At 43.8% G+C, this 21,774-nt stretch overlaps 1 protein-coding gene across 1 annotated transcript in view; it reads left to right on the top strand.

Moving 5' to 3' along the window:
• The window catches only part of CNTNAP2 (contactin associated protein 2), a 2,049,865-nt gene that overhangs the window by 1,893,151 nt on the left and 134,940 nt on the right, over positions 1–21,774 (top strand). The window contains exon 20 of the mRNA XM_057731238.1: positions 711–844. Within this exon, the coding sequence (XP_057587221.1) occupies positions 711–844 (134 nt within the window). The remainder of the gene's footprint in view (positions 1–710; positions 845–21,774) is intronic.

Below are 21,774 nucleotides of genomic sequence, written 5' to 3'. Positions count from 1 at the left end.
TAGAATGCTGTGTTAGTCTTTTTGAATATTGCTTGTCATCAGTGGGAAGAAACAAGAAAGAGAAAAAAGAATAATTTGTTGAGGCAACGTGAACTACAGCTGAGAGGAAATAAGGACCCATCTTTGCCTTTGATTTGCATTTGGATTGATGAGGTCTCTAACCTAGAATAAAAGCCATTGCTCTGTTCTCTTGGTCTCAGTGAAGCCACCCAAAATCCCATGTATTTATCTTTTGTAAATTATGTTTATTTTTAATATTGTATGCTCATGATTCTTTTATATGCCGAATGTCACACTTTGCTGAGGGCGTGAGAACCATCCTGGCATCCTGCATTTATTTTTTATTTCACAGAGTACTTTGTGGGGCCTGTAGGCATCTCCATGGTCCTATATCGTATATGTTCTCATTCTGCCATCCCAGGCGCATTCCCGACTTGGATGGTTTATAGCATTTGCTGCTTCGACTTGGAGATGATGGTCCCTGACAGCTCGTTGTTGGCAGATGGTCAGCATGTAGGGGTGGCTGGTGCTGTGAGCCTTTATGGGTTAGTGAGCCTGTGAGCCAGGGACCCAGAATTGAGAAAGGCGGTGATATTGATGGACATTGAAGCCGAGTTATTGGAAACAAGGCTCAAAGGGTGGGGGAAGTGACATTAAAATGAAACCTAGAGCAGAGAAATGACTGAGTTTCTTTCCTTGTCTCTATGTAGGAAGCTTACAGATCCGGTATAATCTGGGTGGCACCAGGGAGCCCTATCATATTGACGTGGACCACAGGAGCATGGCCAACGGGCAGCCGCACAGTGTTAACATCACCCGTCACGCGAGGACCATCGTTCTCAAGGTACACGTGTTCCTCGTCAGTCATATATGATACAGCGTTGCCACCTCTGTCCTCGGTCATACTTGGCCGTTGCTTTTGATCGGTTTTGTTTTGGGTGGATAGGGCAGGTGGAAGAGATGCTTCTGTTACTCTCTCCTACACATTTCTAACCTGTGAAGTAGACAGATATCCAGTTCCTACAGGAAAGACAGTGATGGAGTGGATGGTGAAGAGGTTTCTTGGGAGAAGGTAGAATAAATGTTTCCTCTGTACATTCTTTGTAGCTTTCCTGCTTGTGGCCCTGCACATCTGTCAGTCTACTGCTTTTATCTATTGCAACATCTTTTTTCTCCAAGGTCTCAGATGTCTGACGCGTCTTGCATTTCCCAGCAAAGGTTATTTTGGTTTATCTGACCTACTTCCTTCGTGACTCCAATGCGATGTGAATAACTATTTTTTTTTTCCCTCTATGGATGCTTTGCCTTAAAAACCCTCAATACACAAACCTTCTCCAGCAGCTCAGACTCTGGTTGTAGGCTTTCTGTACACAGAGGGATGGTTTTGTTATGACCCTCAAATTTTATTTCAGGGTCATAGATTGTCCCTTCCCCCAACACCTACTTTTACAATGAAGAAACCAGCCTGGGAGACACCATGAATAAAACATGACATGAGGAGCCCTCCCTGGGAACTAAGCCAAAGATCAAGGCTGGAACTGTCACTGCATTCTCTAGAAGGAGTTCAAAATAGATACCTGTCAGGAAGAAGAGCAGCAGGGGGACGCTGTTTTGTCAGTCGAGTGGAGTGTCGTTTGGCAGGGGTTCAGCAGCGTCTCCGACCCCATTCGGATTCGGCTGGTTGCTGTGGGAAGTTCAGGCTGCAAAGAAAAGGCACAAGCCCCGTCTCTTCTTGAGCACCAGCGGATGTCAGATTCATAACTTGATATGGAGTTTATGCTTGGCCTTTAGCAGTAAATGCTAGAGAGCCTTTTCAGGAGAGGCCTTTCCTAGGAGAATGACAACGTGCAGTTACAGCCTATCATGCCATCATTCAAATGGGGCGTAAAGAAGGTTCTCTCACAGTGATGGACAGTTGCTGAGTCTAGCGCAGTGCCTGTCACATGTTAGGTGCTGCAAATTACTTACAGAGTAAACCACGCCCATCTTTAACCGTAACTCAAGTTTGACTCAGGAAAGCCAGCAAGTTCAGGATTTATGTCGTTTATACCATATGGGACAAGGATGGTTTCATACCGTTTTATCAACAGTGTGTTTATTGACTTGTGATTAGAGGCATTCTCTTGTTTTAAACTGTGCCATCTGTCACCTCTCTTAAAGAAAGTGATTATCTTGCCATTTCACCACTGCAAAATAATATTAAAAGTTAAAAAGAGCTCAACCATCGACTTGAAGGACAGTGTCAAGGAAGAGAGCTGTTTCAGCTGTGGAATTTTGCAAGGCTGATCCGCACTCTTGCCAGGCAAATGCGTGTGTGCGGGGACTGGGCCCCGTGGGCTGGGGAAGCACGTGCAAGCACGAGGGTGGGGTGAGTGGGAGAGGAGAGCCCAGGTGACAGGCTGAGTAACTCCGTTTCCTGGTACATTTCCCCAGATGAGAGTTTGTAGTAAAGTAGGTCAAGAAGGCCTCCCTTCTGGCAAATTCCAGCAACTGGCAAATCTTTGGAACGAACCAGCAACTCTTTAAGAACAAATATCAGCGTAATCAGCTGCTGTCCGCTCCAGTGACTTAGGGATTGCCCTGAAGAAGGGGAGAGGGGTGGACTGTTTTAAGGACTTGGGGCTTTTGAGGCAGGGAAAGCCTGAGAAATCCAGACAGCAGAGGAGCCAGAGGCCTGCAGAGTCCAGGGGACCTCGGTGGGGCCTGGGCCGGGGCGGGGGTGTCTGCTTCTGTTGCTCACTGTTCTTCTGGTTACAAATGGCAGGAAACCAATTCAGAATTCATTTGTGGATAAGATTCCTAGGGTAGGTTACAGACTGTAAGAAAAGGAAAACCAAAATTTTGAAAAAGAATCCAGCGGACCTGGAGGATTAAAACAAAGACTAGGCCACCACTAAGTGCCTCTCTCCTCTCCACCCCCGACCCCGCCTCTTCTCTCCCCGCCTCCCCTCCGCTCTCCTTCCCTCCCCTCTCCTCCCATGCCCTCCTCTCCTCTCTTTCCCTCCCTCTCTCTTTCTCTTCCTGCCTCCATCCCTTCCCTCCCTCCATGGTCTGTGCTTGTCCCCCTCCCCCTGAGGACTGGACAGCTCCTCTGGCAGCGGGCTCCATCTTCCACAGTCATGGGACACAGACACTGAAGAGCTGGGCTCACGTCTTCCCAGTTTTGCTACCAGAAGGAAGGTCCTAGTTTCTCGGTTCTCATTTTAAAATCTGGGGAGGGTCTGTGATTGGCCTGGCTGGGGTAACATACCCACCCTATTGTGAGGAAGAGGGAACAATGACTGAGGGCCCCTAATCATACCTCATGATCAGGATGGGGAATTGGGGAGACTCCTCCAGGGAACAGGACTACCATTCCAGGAAAAGGAAACATGATGGGTATGAAAAACATTGGCTGCACAACACTTTGAGGTAAAGGAGATAGAAGTGGGAAGAGTTCTAACAGGTGCAGAGCAAATTCAGCCACAGGGATTTTTACCCAGGGTGTTGGAAAGCCCTGCCCCACCCCCCTCTGTCATACAGTGGGATGCAATTGCATTGAGATTTCTGGATGTTTTACAAAGCCAGATGCCTCAACCCACTTGAATCCAGCCTGTAAAGACTTCATGGTCTGGGGTGCTCTGGTCTTTGTCAGCCCAGCCTCTCCAGTCTAGCCCAGATGGGAAACAAAGGTAGACATAGTGGAGGAAGAAAAGATATGGTGCCTCCTTCCAGATAAGCAGGTCCAGCTGACTCCCTGCTCCCATGACCTGCTTTCTTGCAGGCAGGGAAGCCTGTAGAGCGTGGACACAATTCCAAGGGTACCTTTACAACTCCAATTTTTTTTTTCCTGGAAACAATCTACAAATCCACCTTGAGAACTTCTACAACCTCAAGAATGGAGAAAGATATAATAAAATGTTAATCGTGATTATTTCTGTGTAAAGGGGTTATAAGTGGTTTCATTTCCTCTGGAGTTTTCTATTTCCTCATTTTTTATTACAAGCGTGTGTTGCATTTTTATAATTGAACAAAAAATGTAAAATACACGTATTTCCTCAGCCTATTCTGAAAGCCCCCAGTTACAGTAAAATATAATGGCAAATATATTTAAATAATTTCAAATTAAAATGTACTTCTAATCAAAGAGCAAAGATAAGGCTAACTCAAAGATGATTTTAAAAGCGCTGTGGAATGATGCCTTTGGAATTAAGGTGAAAATTTTATGCATTTATTTATGTGCAAACATCATGTAATTTAAATGATGTTCACCAGTGTTTATATTGTTTTTAAATGCAGGTTTGCTTTCCTAGCTGGGTTTGGCTAAAGCTAACATTAAATTAATTTGCATTCCCCGAGCACACACTGTCTGAAATGGTGCTGAGCACTTGAGGGAAATTGACCTTGGATGAAACATTTGCTGCCAAAAAACAAAGTGCCCAATCTCCACATGAGTCATGAAGCACTGACTCTCGGAGTTCTCAGACGCCAGCGCGGACTGGGGCTGTGGACAGCCTCACGTGGCGTCATTTAGGGAAGCTCACAGTTGCACCAATGATAATAGCTAAAGGCTTAACGCCAGTCAAATGTAAAACAAACCCTGAGCAGGCAGAGAGCACCTGAAAGATACTGTCTGTGATGAAAAACCATGCCAACTAGCACGCATCTAAGAACTGAACATTACAAGGAATAATTTCCAAGCCTTGTGTTACAAATCCTTTCTTCTTCCTTTCCTTCCCCCCACCCTCCCTGGCTTCTCCCTTCCTCCTTCTTTCCTTCCTTTCATCCCAACCATATTGCACAGGGGCTCTAAGGTGGTTTACAGGAGCACATAATGTGGAAAGGAGAACTAAAGTGAGTCGCAGAAAGTAGCGCCCCAAGACAAGGGGGAACAGAGTACGGTTACCCAGGTCAGAAGGTCGTACCCACTTGCGTAAGTTTGGCTCGGAACTTCTTGGCGGCCAGAAGTCCACAATCCATAAGCATAAGATACACCAGTTCTTCTAGAGAATTGGAACTTTTCTTATTCTATCTTTTTTTTTTTAATTTTATTTATTTATTTATTATTTTTGGGGGGGGTACACCAAGTTCAATCATCTGTTTTTTTGTTTTGTTTTGTTTTGTTTTTTTGTTTTTGGGGGGATACACCAAGTTCAATCACCTGTTTTTATACACATATCCCCGTATTCCCTCCCTCCCTCGACTCCCCCCCACCCTCCCTCGACTCCCCCCACCCTCCCTGTCCCAGTCCTCTAAGGCATCTTCCATCCTCAAGTTGAATTCCCTTTGTTATACAACAGCTTCCCACTGGCTATCTGTTTTACAGTTGGTAATGTATATATGTCTGTGCTGCGCTCTCGCTTCGTCTCAGCTTCCCCTTCACCCCCCGCCCCGCCCAACCTCGAGTTCTCCAGTCCATTCTCTGCATCTGCATCCTTGTTCTTGTCTTATCACTGAGTTCATCAGTACCCTTTTTAGATTCCGTATATGTGAGTTAGCATACAATATTTGTCTTTCTCTTTCTGACTTACTTCACTCTGTATGACAGACTCTAGGTCTATCCACCTCATGACATATAGCTCCATCTCATCCCTTTTTATAGCTGAATAATATTCCATTGTATATATATGCCACATCTTCTTTATCCATTCATTTGTTGATGGGCATTTAGGAATTGGAACTTTTCTTATTCTGTCATTCTTTTCTTTGTTCCTCTACCATGGATTGTATTTACGGGCACAGCAGGCTGCCCATAGCACGGTCCACGCAGCAACACTGCACGCATGGTGGTAGCTCACGTTTATTGGTGCTGACTGTGGTCCAGGCACTGTACTAGCGCTTGACACACGGTTTCTCACTGAGTCCTCACAAGAGGCTTATGAGGTAGGTACCACCAGTATCCCCATTTTAGAGGTGTGGAGATTGACGCTCAGAGGATGTGATGTACCTCACCCAAACTTAGGAAGCAGTGAGTAGCAAAAGCCTAGATCAACCTAGGTCTATCACACTTTGAAGTGTACACATGCTCCTGACCAAATCACTTAGTAGAGAGATGTCTGGGAGGGTAGCCATAAAATGTTGGAAGTGGGTACCTCTGGCCAGTTAGAAATTGAGTGATGTTGTTGTTGTCATTACAAAATAGTTCAAAAGCATGCAAAAGCACAGAGAATAATAAAACATACACCTATGGACCCACCATCCAAACATTAAAAATGCTGGCATTTTGCTATCTTTCTTCAGATTTTTAAAAATGCAGTGGTAGTTGAAGGCCCTTCATCCTCCTTGTTACATAGTGGGTCCCCAGGGAGGTGGTACACAAGGCCTTCACCAGTGTTTCCTGCAACAAATGTGTTTTTCACAAACCTGCTTGATGTAGCATTTCCTTGGGAAAGTCAAATATAACTTAAAAATGGATTTCAGCCCAAACAGTTTCACAGGCAGCAGAGCAGAATAGGATGATGGATAGATGACGAGGACAAGGGCTGAGATGATACAGCTTTCTGATATTCTGGCCTGATCCAAGGATAAAATTAGCTCAAAAAAAATGAATTAACTACATGTTCTTTGAATAACTATCACATATTCAGGGGTTTTATGGAAGTTATACAATGGAGGGTTCAGGGATATAGTCTCTGGCACAGACACCCCAAATCCATTCTCCATAAAAATCAAATGAACAGATGGTAAAGCTGTATCATTCTGGCTTTCATGTAACTGGAGGGCCAGTTCCATCTTTGCCAAGAAGAAGCTAACAGATTTCCTGCAAGTAAAATAAGGACTTTCTTAAAAAAAATAATTCCAAGTCCTCAGAAATAAGTGATGATCAGGTCCCCAAATTTGTATACCACAAAGAGCATGACTTCAATTGTTTCCATCAGGAATTTTCATAACAAATGTTCCTCAGAATCAGTGAATTCTTTCTCTTAAAGATGATAATTTCTTACCTGCTGTTAATCAGAATTTCAGCCAAATTGTATAATAGCAGTTGCATCCATTGCTAATTGAGCTGTATATTGAATATGAATCCTAAAATTGGTCAGAGGAGAGTGTTGCCAACAAGAGCAGCAAACAGTAAATGTGAAACGCCAGGAATACAGAAAAAGACACGAACGCTAGGATAACACGGGTTGCTGTAATGACCCTTAAAATGTTAGTGGCTAAACCCAATGAAAGTCTGCCTTATATCAGATAAATTTTTTGAAAAGGAAAGCCCTGCGGTCTGTAGCAGTGATGAAATCATGCTGGGTAGACACTCTGAGGACCCCTGCTGCCGCCCTTGGCCGTAGCTGTAGTACCTTGAATAGGCCAAATTCCTGTCCATTATTTGCATGGCTCTCCTTGGCTCTCCTCTGAACTGAGTGTTGGTGTCAGTGCATTGCTTGAAGCTGTGCCGCTTCCAGGGACTGTTTCCTGCAGGTGTCAGTTGCACTGAGGATTGCTTTATACTCACAAGCCTTCGTAGACCAGACCTGTGGTTTCTTTGCCAACACACTGCCTTCAAAACCTGAGTGAGCTTCTCATCTATCCGCTTCCGGTCAGTCTCATGTACCAGTAGATACGTCCTACCTTCTTTCCTAGACATGGTTCTTGGACGGACATAATCATTTGCTTCCAGGGACCCATGCCTCTCTCTCAGGGTCATGGCAACTACCTTGAGGCCATCTGAAACAAAAGGCTTAGGTGGGGGGGAAGGTAAAAACTCTTAATTTTAACTTCACCCATGGGGCTGAGTCAGTTTGCTGAGCTGAAAATCTTAACGTACCTTTGTTGGTCAAAGCTTTTTTCAGTTTTATTTCTTACTCTCTGGTATGAGGCTCTAAGTTTTTGGACTTTTCTCTGTTGCCTTTCATTGATGTTTGGAAACTGGCCAATTCCTTTCTGAACTCATCTCTTCCTTGACATAGGCAGCAGGAAACCGCTAATACCTGTGGCCACTCTGGGTCTTTCAATGCACTTTCCCTAAAGCCACAGGTCATAGGCACTTAGTCTCCCTTCCAGGTTATGTCGGTGACAGTTTTAGAAAACATTTTCTTGTATATGATTATTGTCCATCATTCCAACCTCTAATATCCATACCACAGGACCAATGCTACAAACTTTAGGTTTCTTTTATGGCAGTACTCTGCTTCAAGGTACTAAATTTATGTATTAATTGGAGCTATATTAGCTACTGTAACAAAAAAAAGTTCCTAGATTGTGGTGATGGTTTCATGGGTATATGATTAACTCCAGACACATCAAGTCGAATACATTAATTAGGTACAGTTTTTTGTAGGTCAAAAATAAATAAGTAAAATAGATTGCAACAACAATGAAAAATTATTGGAGGAATTTTATTAGCAGTAAAATGATAAGTACTTCGATTATGGACTTATAGGGCAGCCACGTATGTTAATTGACATGAAATATTGATGGTCAGGGGGGCACCACTCTCTGTATGTGGAGAACTGTTCACCTGTAAGGTGTTTCAGGTAACCTCAAACCAGGAGAAAGTCTCTCTGTACCGGAAGGGCCTGACTAATCATGCTAGTGGCGCTCAAAACACTTCCACGCATATCCTCGTTTGACATGCTCAGCCTTATCAGCTGGGAACAGCTGGTACGATCAGCCCATTAAAGAGCCGAGAAAACAGAGACTGAGGACATCCAGGTGACTGATAAGGTCCCAGTAATCACGAGAGACAGACTCCTATCTAGAACCCATATAGCCAGACCCCTTTTCCCAGGGCTGGTCACCACTCACCCATTGCCTCTTTTTTTTTTTTTTTTTATAAATTTATTTATTTATTGGCTGTGCTGGGTCTTCGCTGATGCACACGGGCTTTCTGGGCTTTCTCTAGTTGCTGAGAGCGGGGGCTACTCTTCATTGTGGTGCGCAGGCTCCTCATTGTAGTGGCTTCTCTTGTTGTGGAGCATGGGCCCTGGCATGTGGGCTTCAGTAGTTGTGGCACATGGGCTCAGTAGTTGCGGCTCACGGGCTCCAGAGCACAGGCTCAATAGTTGTGGCGCATAGGCTTAGTTGCTCCGTGGCACGTGGAATCTTCCCAGGGCAGGGCTCGAACCTGTGTCTCCTGCATTGGCAGGCGGATTCTTTACCACTGCGCCACCTAGGAAGTCCACACCCATTGCCTCTTTGTCGCCTTTGAGAGCCGTTGAGAAACCCTGACTCACCCCTGCCAGTTTGCCTTATAAACTTTTGAAAATTTTTAAGAGTTTTAAATAAAAGTAAGTCTTTTGGGCGGTTAGTGTTTGAAGTCGATTAGGGTAGCAGTGGGAGATAGTAGCGTGCTTCTCTGATAAACTCTTTTGACCTGTGTTGTGTTTGGAGACAGGATGGTGCAGAGAACAACCTAGGAGGTAATAAGATAGCCTTCCACATGGCTCAGAGGATGCCACCTGCAGCTGGGAGGTGAAACGTGCATGTAAAAGCTCTAGGAAAGGAGGTTGATGGAGCAAGTGCCTTAAAAATTGCAGAGTCTGCTTATAAAGATGATTTGGTTTAAATGACTTTTCTCAAGAATATTAACAAGGATGCCAGGAGTTCCACTTCAACCTAATACAGGAAAACCTTATTAAGGCAATAATAATAACACTAGTAAAGTAGTTTGAGGAGTAGCAGTAGTAAAAACAATCAACATTTGAGTGCACCAGTTTCTGTCTTAGTTCTTTACAGGCTATGCTTTATGTAAATCATGCTCCTGTGAGGTAAGTACCATTATTCCCATTTTACAGATGATGAAACAGAGGCTCAGAAATGTCAGTAGTGGGTAGAGTTGAGGTACAAACCCAGGTCTGTCTGATTCCCAAGCCCAGACTGTAAACACTGTGATTTAACTGGTGTTTAAATTGACCATGGATTAAGTGGTCTGGTCAGAGGCTATAGAGGACCCGTCTTCAATTATATCCACCTACATTGGAAAACTGACTTAGCACAATGGCTACAAAGTGTTGTTAGATAACAAATGAAAAGGTATAGGAAAGTACATGCAATATGACCTCAGTGTTGAAAAAAAAACCAGTGCCACACAGCCTTTAAAACAAACCATGAATAGTGTGTGCGCTGGACAAGAAATACAACATGCAGCCTACTGCAGTTGATGAACAGGTATATTCATTTTTTGAAATACAAAACTACATGGTAGTCTCCTTAGAAAAAAAGTAACTTAATGTAATGGGGGGAAAACACATTTTTTAAAAGAAAAGCCCTATTGAGATTTGCTGGAGGTCATAAAATCACAACATTTCTAAGTGAAAAAGAAATAAGCACTCCAACTTTCAGACCAGTGTTTGTGCCACATGAAAAGCTCCACATCAGCTGTCCCGGAAGCATGGATGTAACCTCCGGTCCTTCCATCAGAGCATCTTTCTTTCCTGAGCTAGTGTGGAGCCTGGCCTGAAATTAGATGCCGAGGCTCAGATGATTTATTTAAAAATGTGGTCTTTTATTACCCTTGAACTTTCTTCCAATAACAAACAATACTAAGAAGTGTATAGCTGTAAACACAACTGAAAATTTTAATATCAGAGGTTGTTCAAGCCTTTATTAAAGGAAATAACACTGTTTGGAAGCATTAAATCTTTTTAGGGATGTCAAAACAAATGAAGGCAGTTGACCTCCCTAGTCTAAGGCCCTGCTCTGCAATTACATTTCCTGTAATGTCTTCCCTTTGGCTAAATCAGTGTTTCTCTCCTCTTGGTGAAGGGTTCACAGCCTCAGGTGTGCACTGCAGGCGTGCTTGACAGAGGGAGGTGCTTGTAGGAGTAGCGATGAGCCCTCTGGCGTCTCTAATCCTTCCCTCCGGGAGCACTCTGACCCATGCACTGGCTCTCGGCTGGGGTTTTCAGCAACTGTATTACTGCTTCGCTTCCTGCTTTCGTGGAAGACTGACTCAGATGTTTAATTCTGTGGAGGGCATAGGTCAATGTTTTCTTCGTTTCTCATATCATTACAATGGCATAATTCTACAGAAGATACTTGGGAAGAGAAGAGACAGGGATGTGTCTGTTGAAAACTTGCCCATTAATTTGGTCAGTACGTGAGTCAGAGTTCGCTTTGTTTTGTTCTCAGTGTTTCCTTGTATCCAGAGAAGCCTATTCACAATCGAGACACACCTCAAAAACCTCATGATCTCATTAGCTTTGTGTCGTTCAGTTTTAGGTGCTTGTCCTATGGAAGGGTATTTTAGCAAGTTTTCCTTACTTAATTCTGAACAGAAAGTAGGACTGTTTGGTGAAGTGTCTCCAAAAAAAGAGAAATGAAATACACCACCATCAGTTGTATCAAGGATTCCTCCCCTTCTCTCTGCCCCACCCCCCGCTGCGCATTCAGCCTGACCTGCAGCTTTAAACTGAGACCATCTCTATGCTTAGTGGTCTGGGCACCCCCCATGTAAGGTCACAGTTCTGAGGTATGCAGCAGGGATGCAGATGAGGATGCTGCTCAAGACAAAATGTTCTCAAGGTGATTGTGGGATGTTCTATTAACAGTGCATTTTTTAAAGATTAAACCATTTGAGGATCACTAAGAATTTAACCCAATGACATCTACTTGACATTATCTCTTACTCTTGTCCACCACTCAGCCCATGGCATGATGGGAAATTCTGAACAGCAATCATTCCCTAAGCCTGACTTGGGTAACAACAGGTGGTCATCAATACCATCCCATAAGCCTACTTATGAATGCAATTAAAATTAACTCACCTTCATGGGACTTCCCTGGTGGCGCAGTGGTTAAGAATCCACCTGCCAATGCAAGGGACACAGGTTCCATTGCTGGTCTGGAAAGATCCCACGTGCCACGGAGCAACTAAGCCCGTGTGCCACAACTATTGAGCCTGCGTGCCTAGAGCCCCTGCTCCACAACAAGAGAAGCCATTGCAATGAGAAGCCCACGCACCACAAGGAACAGTAGCCCCTGCTCACCACTACTACAGAAAGCCCATGAGCAGCAAGGAAGACCCAACACAGCCAATAAAGAAATAAATAAATAAGCTTAAATTTTTAAAAAATGGCATGTGTCACACATAAAAAAAAATTAACTCAACTTCTTTGAGTATACATGGAGGAGAACAAATGTTTGCTGTGTACCTATTACATGAAAGAAATCCAGATAGATCATGACAAGTTGGTGGAGCAGGGGAAATGGACGAAACACATCTTTTACCCTCAAGGAGCTTATATTCTGGGAGGAGAGAAAAGCTGTACACACCCTCGACAGACATTCCTTCAGATAACAGAAGCTCATTCCACCTAATTCTCCTCTGGAAGAGACTTAACACGTTGGTCTCCCAATCAGTGTGTAAATAATAGACAAGGACCTAGCAGAAGAGAGTATTATGAGTCTGGGCTGGTAATAAGGCCATAGCACGTGAAGCAAGATTTCCCTTTGAGGATGGTCTGAGTCTAAACAGAGACCCCCATGGATTGGGATTGTTAAATTCAGGAGTTGTTACTAAGACATAAATATTTAAAGGTCCTTATTGACAGATTCCTCCTCTTCCTAGCTCTGTATTATCTGGCAAGTTATCAAACTCTCTGTTTACTTATTTGTAGAATGGGAATAAGGCTACCACTCTGAATGAGGCTTGTGTGTGTGTTAAATGAAAATTTACGTGAAAATATTCAGCATATTCTGTGGTCTGATTAATGCTACTTCCCTTCCTTCCTTCCCAAGTCCCTTCTCTTTCTTAAAAGCAAAAAGTAAGAGAGCAGCTATCAGGTCATTTTCAACAGGGCCTTCAGGACCAAGGTTCCTGTTTCATCGATTTGCAGTTCAACCCAGGGAGCGAGTCCTCAGCACCTGGTACCTGCACAGCAGGTAGCGTGGCTGGTACCTCCAGGAGCCACAGTCCAGCAGGAGAGACCATCAGTCACACGGACATGAACCAGGAGCCACTTGAAGTATGAACTTGTGCTGAGGAAGCACAGAAAAGGGGAGGAAATTAATCATCCTGGGTCTGGGACGAATGGATCAGAGGAGACTGAGGGAGGCATTTGAACTGTGCCTCAACATTTCCACGAGGGGCGGAAGGACCATATTATCAGACTTATTTTTTACCACAGGGATCCAGTATTTGCTCTTCTGTGATCCATATAAATTACAGAGAGGAACCGAAGGAAAAAATAAGTTCAACCCATCAAACTCATCTGATCCAAAACAGAAAAAGACTCATAATGGATATGTCAACACTTCCAAGTTTTTCATTTCTTTTCTAAAGCAATTTCATCTGCAAATGAATTATGCGCTCGGAGGCTAGACAGGACCTCCATCCCAACACTCCAGAAAAATGTGTTTACTTCGCTTTACATTTCTTACAGCTCAGTGGGAAAGCAGTGGCAATGCAATTTCTGATCCGGTTTAGGGTTTGAGATGTCAGTTCTCTCTTTTCTCCTCCAGAATGCAGCCAGAGCTTATAAGCCCAAGGTTGGAGAGTTCATTTTTCCCCTCCAAGCACATTAAGTCCATAAATCATCTCTCAAGAAAGAAGATAAGGTTCCCGGATTTCTATTTTGTCTGGCATGAAAACTATAAAGTCCAATCTGTGAGGCATTATATTGTTATATCCATCTGCAGTACCCGAAAATCACTCTCAAAGATGGTAATTCTCAAAGCTATTTTTTAGCACAATAGGCAGAGTGGCATTTCTCATGCACAGGAAACTGAAAGCAGGTTCCTGTCTCACATCAGTGTATCTCCATGTGCAGTCTGAGGTTCTGAAGGGTTACAGGCTGCCCTTCTACTCAGTAAAGGGTCCGCACAGGGACTGAGTGTGGCCTGGAGTGAGTGGCCTGGAGCGGGTCCTGAGCTAGTGCTAAGATGCCCTCTAGTGGTCATTAGCCAGAACCAGTGCTGAGCGTGGGGAAGGGAAAACTGCCATGTGAAACTAGCTTGGGTGAGACTTCTACCACACGCTCATCTAATGCAGCGTCAAGGGTTGCAACGTGGGTCATTTGCATCCAATGTGAAATACTCGGATGGCCATGGGGCTTGGTGTTGCTTATATAAATGGGAGCTTGACGACGTGTTCAAAGGGATTTCACTCCCACCTGTACTTCTCACAGCTCTGTCTCTGAGCTCTGGGCCCTGGAGAGCCTGAGGAAAGTGTCTGCTGAGTGACTGGATAAATGAGTGACTCGCCTCTCTGAAGGATGGGTTCTGAGCACACACGCTGCATGTGAGGGCACCCAGGTTCTTTCTGCTTCCTGAGGTGCATTTGATTTGCATTCTTCCGTCATCGCTAGCGACCTGAAAGCATTAGCCCTACTCGAACATCTTTGAGATGAGGAAATGTGATCTGAACGCTGGAGGGGATGATAAAAAACCTTCATGGATAGCAGCGAGGGTCTGAGCTGGTGGTTCAAAAGTGAAGATGGAGAAAGAGCATCAAAGGGAAGGGGAAGGAAGAGAGTAACTACAGCCACTGAGCAGATACTGCCTCCCCCTCAAGCATCGCCTCTGTGTTGTCACCCAGGCCAGCAGCAGGAGTTAGACTGGAGGACAGACAGACAGGAGCCCCCGCTTCCCCCGGGACAGTGATGCTGAGGTCTGGATTATCGGCCCCCTAGCCTCTGTGCTCGCGTGCTAGACCCCCACCGCGAACACCACAGATGCATGGAGGTGCCAGCCGTGAAAGGGCAGAGAGTTTTCTGTAGCCTCTGACCTCCGACGTTGAGGTCATCGCTGAAACCCATCCCGCAACCAGAGAAGGATGCAGACGGTCGGGGCTTGTAAATCAGAAGATCCACGAAGGCAGAGGTAGCAGATGGGGGCTGGGAGGACACCAGGCAGAGGCAACGCTGGGGTGCCCCCGCCTTCCACTCGTCCCCAGGAGTATTCTGTACAGCTGCTGTGGGCATCCTGCCAGCCTAGCTTTGCAACAGCACAGGATCCAGGCAGACACGGTGGAGAAGCTCAGACTCCGCAGGCCCACAGACCTCTGGGCTATACCTCTCAGGAGCTGTGTGTCTTTTTAGGCAACGTAACTTCATCCCGGTGCCTCGGTTTCCTCGACTGTAAAATGGGGTGAATGAGAGTCTGTGCCCACGGGATTATTGGCAGATTCAGTGAAATAATATGTGTAAAGTACCTAAGGTGGGATCTGACCTGGAGTTGACTTTCAAGAAATGTTAGATGCTACACGGGTGATGATGACATGGAAGAGGAGGAGGAAGAGGGCCAAACTTTGGGGGGATATTCTTTGTACGTTTCCTCCTTCTCCCAAATCCTTTCAGCCACATATTCTTTCTTCCCAAGATTGTCACAGGAACCCAGGCAGCATGTCAAGAACCAAACCTTCTCTAGAAGATTGATTAATTAAGAGCCGGGACTTGGGCAGAGTACAGACTGGGTCTGGGGTCACGATGAGGTTCAAGATCCGCAGATTCACCCAAGCCTTTTCTGGAGTAGATTTGAATAGGGGTTCCAAGTCCAGAGCTAAATATAACAGGATTCCCAGCTGAGAATTATCTTGGTCCATTTAGTTATAGCTTTAACACACACACACACACATGCATGAACGTACGGCTGGGTCACAGGAGAAGTGGATGCTCTCCTTAGACTTATCTCATTTCCCCAGTCTTTTCTATTTCCCATTCCTCACCATCTCTACTAAATTCTTCCACCCCTCCCCACTTCTGGGAACAGGCTCCAAACATAGCCTTAAAAAACTATAGTGTTTCCAGGGGGCCGAGCCGTACCACGTTCTGTAAAGCCAGCAGAACTGGTCATAAAATCGGACTGTTAGACCCATGGCATTTACCCCACATTCTGAAGTCACTCTGTGTTTAACGATTTTCTTCATACACCTTTACACTCTTTCACCTGGAACAGAATTTAAAGGATGTGGTTATCAGTCCTCTGATAATTGCCAATTTTTATACTCCATCCTGAATATTGTTATTGCTGCCAAAACCTTATGGCAAAGTAATATCGATAGAACCACTGAATGAAAAAGAATGTGTTTGCTGAGTTTTCTTAATATCAAGGACTTTAACTATATTACAGTTAAAATCAATAGAAATGTAACCTTTTCAACCACATAAAATGAGTTCATTTTTTTTATTAGTCTTTTTCTGCCATTACAGTGTCATGATTGCAGAAGGAACCAGGTTGACCTAATCTTTACTGAAAGACCATTAAAGAAACAAACTCAAACTCATTTAAATACTGAAGCCAGTGCCTTAAAAAGATCAATAAAGCAAAAGCACCTGGGGTCGCTTTACTTAAACATCCCACATATAAGAATCATTCCACAGTCACGATTTGAGCAAAACCTTTAAACCTAGAAGACTAGCCAAAAAGGAAGAAAACGCTGTTTCGTTACATGGGTTTAGAACCGTAAAGCCCTTAACCTTAGTCTGATTAGACATGCAGCACTTAAATTTTCTCTCCGTGTTTTAAACATCATCTGGAGAAGAACCACTGACCAATGAATGCCATTTACTTAGGAAAGTCATTAGCTTTTAGGGTTAGGGGACTGACAGCGATAGAAATTGCAGGTTCATTTCTTTAAAAATAACGAACACCAGATTACGCTCTAATGACAGGGAGTCCTAGAATTGTAGGAAGCCACGAAATGTTCTTCCCAATGACACTTAGCCTGGTGTCTTACACAGAGTAATATGTGTTAAATCGAATAGCTACCAGTGACTTCATGGTCTTGGGTGTCTCAGTTTCCCCAGATCTGAGCATGACAATATCTTTTTCCACCTCCTTCCCTAGATGTGAGAACAAAGACGATTGTCACAGATCTCTTCCAGCTCTTCCTTATAAACAACAATGTGAATTGCAAACTTTAGTTATATTTGCTTAGAATAATTTTAGAATTGGAATGGTCTTTATGTGCCATTGAATCCAACGTCCGACCCAACTTAGAATCATCACCAGTCCCTGCCAGACATCACCAGATATGCAAAACGTGCTACCCTTTTTTTTTTATTTTGTTGAAGTATAGTCGATTTAGAATGTTGTGTTAAGCCCAGGGCCAGATGCATTCACAAGCGAATTCTATCAAACATTTAGAGAAGAGCTAACACCTATCCTTCTCAAACTCTTCCAAAATATAGCAGAAGGAGGAACACTCCCAAACTCATTCTATGAGGCCACCATCAGGCAAAGATGTCACAAAAAAAGAAAATTACAGACCAATATCACTGATGAATATAAATGCAAAAATCCTCAACAAAATACTAGCTAACAGAATCCAACAGCACATTAAAAAGGTCATACACCATGATCAAGTGGGGTTTATCCCTGGGATGCAAGGATTCTTCAATATACGCAAATCAATCAACGTGATACATCATATCAACAAATTGAAGGATAAAAACCATATGATAATCTCAATAGATGCAGAGAAAGCTTTTGACAAAATTCAACATCTATTTATGATAAAAACTCTCCAGAAAATGGGCATAGAAGGAAATTACCTCAACATAATAAAAGCCATATATGACAAACCAAAAGCCAACATCATTCTAAATGGGGAAAAACTGAAAGAATTCCCTCTTAGAACAGGAACAAGACAAGGGTGTCCACTCTCACCACTATTATTCAACATAGTTTTGGAAGTTTTAGCCGCAGCAATCAGAGAAGAAAATGAAATAAAAGGAATCCAAATTGGAAAAGAAGAAGTAAAATTGTCACTCTTTGCAGATGACATGATATTATACATAGAAAACCCTAAAGACTACCAGAAAACTGCTAGCACTAATTGATGAATTTAGTAAAGTTGCAGGATACAAAATTAATGCACAGAAATCTCTTGCATTCCTATACACTAACAATGGAAGAGCAGAAAGAGAAATTAAGGAAACTCTCCCATTTACCATTGCAACAAAAAGTATAAAATACTTAGGAATAAACCTGCCCAAGGAGGCAAAAGATCTGGATGAAGAAAACTTTAAGACACTGATGAAAGAAATCAAAGACGACACAAACAGGTGGAGGGACATACCATGTTCTTAGATTAGAATGTTGTGTTAGTTTCAGGTGGACATGAAAGTGATTCAGTTATACATACATATGTATATATTCTTTTTCAGATTCTTTTCCATGATAAGTTATTACAAGATATTGAATATAATCCCCTGTGCTATGCAGTAGGGCCTTGTGGATTATCTATTTTATGTATAGTAGTCTGTGTATCTACTAATCCCAGACTCCTAATTTATCCCTCCCCCACTGAAACGTAGTGAGATGTTCCCAGCTGAATACATCTCCTTGGGCCCATCTTCAGCTTCCCTGCACACGGTGGCTGCACAGCAGAATCGCTCAAAAGTCTTTGTGTGGCATTAGGAGGTGTGAGGAGTCATGTCATTTACTAAGAGACGTGCCTAGGAGATATGGTGAGAGGGGGAATTTGAAGCTTATGCCAAACATCCCTCCTCCTGCAGGGAAGCCCCCTGAGCCGTCAGGTCACCCTGTGACAGTCATCCACCTGTGCCCAGGTGGCCTGGGGGCTGGACAGGTGTAACTTTCTCAGGAGCGCACACCGGCAGATGCCTCCAGGTGACGCAGCCAACCTGCTCACTTCTGAAGATTTGTCTAATCGTGTACTTCAGTGAGGGGCTCATCTTCAAAAAGTCCTTGTGTCTGGACCAGTCACAGCCAGGGCCCCCGTTGCGAACTTGACAATCAGAGCAGCTCCACTCAGACCATCCCAGCCTCAGCAGACAAACGACGGGACAGCAATACATCACACACACCAGCCTACAACGGTCTCCCTGTCCGTAGGCGCACTAGACAGACGGTTCTAACAAATCGTGTTTGTTGATGGCTTTGTTCAGACTTCCCCCACACACCTCACCCAGGAGTTTGCCAGGAACCCAATTTATATAAACAAACCCTGAAAACATGTGCTGAACAAACCAAGATGACAGAAGCCCATCAAGACTGAAACAGAGAAGGCCCCAATCACGTGTCATGTCGACATTGTCTCTTGACTGTTCTCACTCCTGTTTCTTTATTCTTTTCATTTAATTAATAGAAGATGTAGCCATCACATTATATAATTTTAGCAACGTTATATTTGTTAATATCTATTTTCAGAATTGGCCATTCCTAATCTTACTTTTTACTCCTCTTCTTTGTCTTCCTCCTCCCTTTTTCCACCTAGTGATTTGTTTTTCCTTATTCCTAGAAAGTCGTTTTACAGTTTATCAAAATGTGTTCTACCTTGAGCTTTTCAGGAAAATTTATCACACGAAATGATGTAATTGATGCTAATTGTGTTAATTGTTATCTGAAGCACTATGTGTAATCATTAAATTTGATAGCTATTAAAGTGATTTTAAACGTAAAAGCATATGAGCTATTCTCACACTAGATCTCTAAGAAGGGAATCGGAAGCATACTTACTAGGTACTGGTTCAGATGTTGATTTTTAATGTTTATCACCATATTCTGAATTCTCATGTGCAGGTCAAAAGACAGACCTGAAAACCCTAAATATGCTCTGACCGGGTTCTTTGAAAAAATTGTACGGCATTTGGGCCCTTCCTGCTATAAAAGTCTTCGAAACGAACTCTATTTAAAAAACGCTATATCAGATATGAAATGAGAATTTCTCCTGTCATCCTTTGATATTTATAAATATTATACAGATTTATTGATACAAAATCAGTTTTCTTTTTTAAACACTTTTACTTTAAATAGTATTCAGTGTTTTTCCAGTAGGTGGAGTATTAGACTAGGGAAAGTAGATTCACATTTGAAAACTAATTTTTTTCTTTTTACTATTTTGAGAAATTTTTTACATAAAACATAAATCGCCTGATGGGCTCACTAATTCTTTTAACTGCATCAATACCACAGGATTTCAACTGCACTAGACCTCATCAGGCAAAATATGTTGTACTGATTCCATTTCCATAATGATGAAGGTGCGATGACAATAGTGGCACATACTCATAATACCTCTCGTTTTAAAACTGCTTCTCAGGCCGTAGATGAAAACTCCTGACATCTCTGAAAGAGAAATTGTGCACATGTACAGGAAGAAAGATCTGTCCCTTAAATCCTTTATTTCTCAAGCCTTAACCATTTCTGGAAAAGAGCATTCCTTGTGAGTTTAATATTGGTTCAAGGCCAACCCAGCCCCTTCCAGTCTGTGAACTGGGGCAAGTCACTCCCTCTCCCTTGGTACCCTGCTTCCTCCTCTACATTTGTGGGGAAAAGGTGATACAGTAGCTCTTTCTAAGGCCCCTCTCTGCTTGAACATCCCTGATGAACCTGTCCTTTTTGTAAACATGTCCTCAGGATGAATGTTGGGAGCACATTTGCTAAGATGTGCAAGTGCCTGTGGCAGAGACAGCTCCTGGTCCGTGGCCTGGGTCTCAGGACAGAAAGTGAGAAAACTCTGCCTGGTCTCCAGGGCAGTGCCTCTCCTTCCCGCCCTCCATCCATCACTAGGATTGGCTGCAGGGGAACAACGTGCTGACGGAACACATTACAGGTGATGCCCTGGAGCTGAGTCTTAACAGGATATTCTGCTCAAAGCCCCAGGCACCTGGGAATATAATGTTTTTTCTTTTTCTTTTTTTTTTTAATTAATTTATTTATTTTACTGGCTGTGTTGGGCCTTTTTTTTTTTTTTTTTTTGCTGTGCACAGGCTTTCTTTAGTTGCGATGAGTGGGGACTACTCTTTGTTGTGGTGTGCGAGCTCCTCATTGCCGTGGCTTCTCTTATTGCGGAGCACGGGTTCTAGGTGCATGGGCTTCAGTAGTTGCAGCACATGGGCTCAATAGTTGTGGCTCATGGGCTCTAAAGCACAGACTCAATAGCTGTGGCACACGGGCTTAGTTGCTCCGCACCATGTGGGATCTTCCTGGAGCAGGGATCGAACCCATTTCCTCTGCATGGGCAGGTGGATTCTTAACCACTGCGCCACCTAGGAAGCCCAAAGATAATGTTTTTTGTAACGACACTTAGCCTGGTGTCTTGCATAGAGTAATGTGTATTAAATCGAATAGCTAGCGCTGACTCCGTGGACTTGGGTGTCTCAGTTTCCCCAGATCTGAGTACTTAGGCCCATAGTAGCAAAACATTTTCAATCAAAGAAATCTGAAGTATTTCCTGGTTCAACCTCCTTGTTTTACAAATGAGGAAACAGGTCCAGAGAATCTTTGTGATGTGTCCTCACCCAGCTGTTCAGCAGCAGAGCCAGGACCAGTCTCCCAGCCCGCCCTTACTCCCCCAGACCACCCTCCTGTCCTACGCTGGAAGTCAAGCCGAGTTCCCTAGTGACCCTGGCAAGGACAGCAAGAAGACTCAGAGTCCTTCCCACCCTCCTGGTCCTATCAAACCAGGTCTTCTTAGGGTGAGCAGAAGAAAGAACAGCCACTTTTCCTCCCTTTTGCATTTTCTTAGCCAGATGATTTAGATTTGAAGAGAGCCTCCAGCTCCCATTTGCAAGCTGTTCTCCATCCTAGAAATTCTGTGGATTCAGCTGGATCTTTCCTAGATGTGGAAGCAAAGTCTCTTTTCCTTGGTCTTAGAGTAGGAGGACCCCAGACCCAGGCACAGGCTGAAGAGAAGGGGGGCGAGGAGGTGGATACGTCTGCTTTGGTTCTAGGCATCACTATCTCTAGCCTTGCTGAAAATTCACTTGTTAAATGAAAGTCCCCTACGTGGTTGAGCCCAGCTCATCAGGGGTCTGCAAGGAGGCTTGAGGCCAGTAATAAAGTGAATGGGTTAGATAACATTCCCATAACAAGAGCTAATTCATTCATTGTGTTTGGTGACGGGAGAGCGGAAGAGCTTGCCAAGCAAAGGACACAGCCCAAAGGGCGCGT

This window comes from Hippopotamus amphibius, chromosome 4 (assembly GCF_030028045.1).
Source record: "Hippopotamus amphibius kiboko isolate mHipAmp2 chromosome 4, mHipAmp2.hap2, whole genome shotgun sequence".
NCBI lineage: Eukaryota > Metazoa > Chordata > Mammalia > Artiodactyla > Hippopotamidae > Hippopotamus > Hippopotamus amphibius.
The sequence above is the reverse complement of the archived record's forward strand: the minus strand, read 5'-3'. Positions and strand labels throughout refer to the sequence as shown.